Here is a 2,998-nt window from a genome sequence, read left to right on the forward strand (position 1 = left end):
TATATGTTTGATTTGATGTTAGAACTTGAAAGTGACAAAATTTGTGATTTAGAAGTTAAATTAATTTTATTTTTATATTTGTATAATAAAAAAAATCTATAATACAATATATTAACACCAAACAAGACCTAAACTTCCAGCTCTCGTTTTTTTTTTTTTAATTGAATAATGTATATGGTTCAGCTTTAGAGTTTTAGACATTTTAAAGACGTTTATTTTTCAACTTAACACTTAAAAATTGGTGATTATGTTTGAATTTAATTTTTTTTATTTTGGCCATGGTTGCTGTGTATGTGTGTGTATGTATACAAATACATCACGACTTGCTCCCCGCACAGATCACGCTTTAGATTTTTAATTATATATTTTTATTATAGGCTAAGTTATTTTGTCCAATACTCCACGGCAACAAATTAAAAGCTTTATCAATTTCCTAATGATTTGAATTTTCATAATTACAAGAACAAATCATTTCAATCGTATTGGTATTAAAACTTCAATTTGATATCATACATCACTACAGATCACACATGCCCGTTTTATTGTGTAAATCAAAAAACAACAATAGCGAAAATTTTATTTTGATAAAAAAAAAAATTAGGTTATAAAATTTTGATAAAAAGTATAAAAACATCATAATATCTTGACCCAAAAAAAAAAAAAAAAAACTGATTGATAACTACCCTGATATTTTAATCAAAATTTATAACTCAATTTTTTTGTCAATGCAGCATTATTTAATAAACGGACTCGATTGACCGTTATGTTTGTTTTTCCTTTAGTTCTTTTCAACATTTTTTTTATTCTAAAAATAAATAATTACAAGACGCGAGGGCTAAGGCCACCTTCATTTTGGTTCCTTATAAATGTCATGAGTCCCACTCCCATGCCTCCATATCTCTGCATCTTAAGAGGCCGAGACAAGTCTTAAGCCAGTACCAAGAAGAAGAAGGAGAAGAAGAAGTTTGAAGAAAATGGCTGAAGAACAAAGAATCGAGATTCCAAGGGTGAAACTTGGTGGGCAAGGATTTGAGGTAAAGTTCATTTGGTAACTCTTTTCTTTTACAGCATTAGGAAAAATATAAACAATCACAGAGAGACATTACTGTTTCTCATATAATATTTTTTGATGGCTTATATGTGTCTTAAAGGTGTCAAAGTTGGGATTTGGTTGCATGGGCCTCACTGGAATTTACAATGATCCTGTCCCTGTTGAAGTTGGCATATCAATAATCAAGCACGCATTTGATCAAGGAATCACATTCTTTGACACAGCAGACGTCTATGGACCCAATAATGCTAATGAACTTCTTGTTGGAAAGGTAAATGATTAATTGATAAAACTGATGGGTGAAAACTCTTGGCATGCAAGATTACTTTGTTTGAGTAATTAATTGATGAATCTTTTCAGGCTCTCAAGCAGCTTCCAAGAGAAAAAGTGCAGCTAGCCACAAAATTTGGTATTGTCAAATTTGACATGAGTGATGTTGTGGTAAAGGGTACCCCTGAGTATGTCCGCGCCTGCTGTGAGGCTAGCCTGAAGCGTCTTGATGTTGAATACATTGATCTCTATTATCAGCATCGCGTTGACACAACGATACCTATAGAGGATACTGTAAGTAATCTGCTGCCTTCATTTCTGATTTCCTTGTCAGTAGTCACCAGTTGCCGCATCAATAGTTATAGTGGTACATTTTGCTTCTTATCAGATGGGAGAACTTAAGAAGTTGGTGGAAGAAGGGAAAATAAAGTATATCGGGTTATCTGAAGCAAGCCCTGATACTATAAGAAGGGCACATGCCGTTCATCCTGTTACTGCCTTACAAATGGAATGGTCTCTCTGGACTCGCGAAATTGAGGATGAAATAGTCCCACTTTGCAGGTTCTTTACAATGAAACTGAAATTGATATGTTGTCATTCTCATTTTTATCTATTCAACTACAGTAGATTTTCTTTGGTAAATGACTCTCATGCCACCTCTTCAGCTAACATATTCCTGCAAGTTTGATTTCTGTAAATGAGAGGCAATTGTCAATTTTGAATATTATGTTACAGGGAACTTGGAATTGGGATAGTTCCATATAGTCCACTTGGCAGTGGATTTTTTGGTGGCAAGGCTAGTGTTGAAAGTTTGCCTGCGAACAGTCTTCTGGTATGTTTTAGTCTACAATGTTTCATTTGTTATTCTGATGTTGTTACTTTTGAGAGTAATTTTGAATTGATTAACTGATGGTCAATTTTTCCTTAAGACATGGCATCCTAGGTTCTCAGGAGAGAACATTGACAAAAACAAGATCTTATATTTGCGTCTGCAAAAGTTAGCCGAAAAGCATGAATGCAACCCTGCACAACTTGCACTTGCTTGGATTCTTCATCAAGGAAATGATGTAGCACCAATTCCTGGTGAGTTAATCTCCTTATTTTCTTATCAGCCGGTGCAATCATGATAGACATCTCTCCTATATGAGTTGATAAGCCTTGTGTGTGCTTTAATATTTTTTTTTTTTCTTTTTACAGGTACAACAAAGATTAAAAATCTAGACGACAATATTGGTTCTTTGAGAGTGAAACTTACAAATGAAGATTTAGATGAGATTTCTTCTGTGATTCCCATCAATGATGTAGCAGGGGATGGGGTAATTGGCGGTCTCCTCCGTTGCTCCTGGAAGTTCGCGAACACACCAGCAAAAGACAGTCCTCCACTTCCGGCAATGAGGTAGCAGGGGACAGAATAACGGATAAGTTTCCTTCGCTGCTCTTGGAAGTTCGTGAACATACCATTGCAAGATAGTCCCTCCAGCTACTAAAAGCATCTGAAACTTGAAGATTTTCCATTGAAGAGAATTTTTTTTTTTTTGTTCAATTTATAATGAGAGATTGTGTCACTATGGGAAAAACTACTATAGTTTGTTTCAATAAATGATGGGGGTATGCATGGTAGCTTTTATGTATTTGATTTCAGCTTGCTTTGCTGCTAAAGAAATACTATGTATTAAT

General features: G+C 34.4%; 1 protein-coding gene across 1 annotated transcript; it reads left to right on the forward strand.

The window, feature by feature from the left end:
- Positions 1 to 974: 974 nt before the first annotated feature.
- On the forward strand, positions 975 to 2,721 carry LOC18041679 (perakine reductase). The gene is made up of 7 exons (XM_006432888.1): positions 975 to 1,034; positions 1,152 to 1,322; positions 1,412 to 1,615; positions 1,710 to 1,882; positions 2,057 to 2,153; positions 2,251 to 2,404; positions 2,519 to 2,721. Exons 1-7 carry the CDS (start codon positions 975 to 977, stop codon positions 2,719 to 2,721), a joined length of 1,062 nt encoding a protein of 353 aa, XP_006432951.1.
- The last annotated feature ends 277 nt before the right edge of the window (positions 2,722 to 2,998 follow it).

Source organism: Citrus clementina, unplaced genomic scaffold (assembly GCF_000493195.1).
Source record: "Citrus clementina cultivar Clemenules unplaced genomic scaffold, Citrus_clementina_v1.0 scaffold_5, whole genome shotgun sequence".
NCBI lineage: Eukaryota > Viridiplantae > Streptophyta > Magnoliopsida > Sapindales > Rutaceae > Citrus > Citrus x clementina.

Excerpts from the sequence above, each read along its gene's own strand:
- LOC18041679 (XM_006432888.1), top strand. The coding sequence starts at position 975 with ATGGCTGAAGAACAAAGAATCGAGATTCCAAGGGTGAAACTTGGTGGG. Across the intron at positions 1,616-1,709 it reads CGATACCTATAGAGGATACT|ATGGGAGAACTTAAGAAGTT; the intron begins GTAAGTAATCTG and ends GCTTCTTATCAG. Across the intron at positions 1,883-2,056 it reads GAAATAGTCCCACTTTGCAG|GGAACTTGGAATTGGGATAG; the intron begins GTTCTTTACAAT and ends ATTATGTTACAG.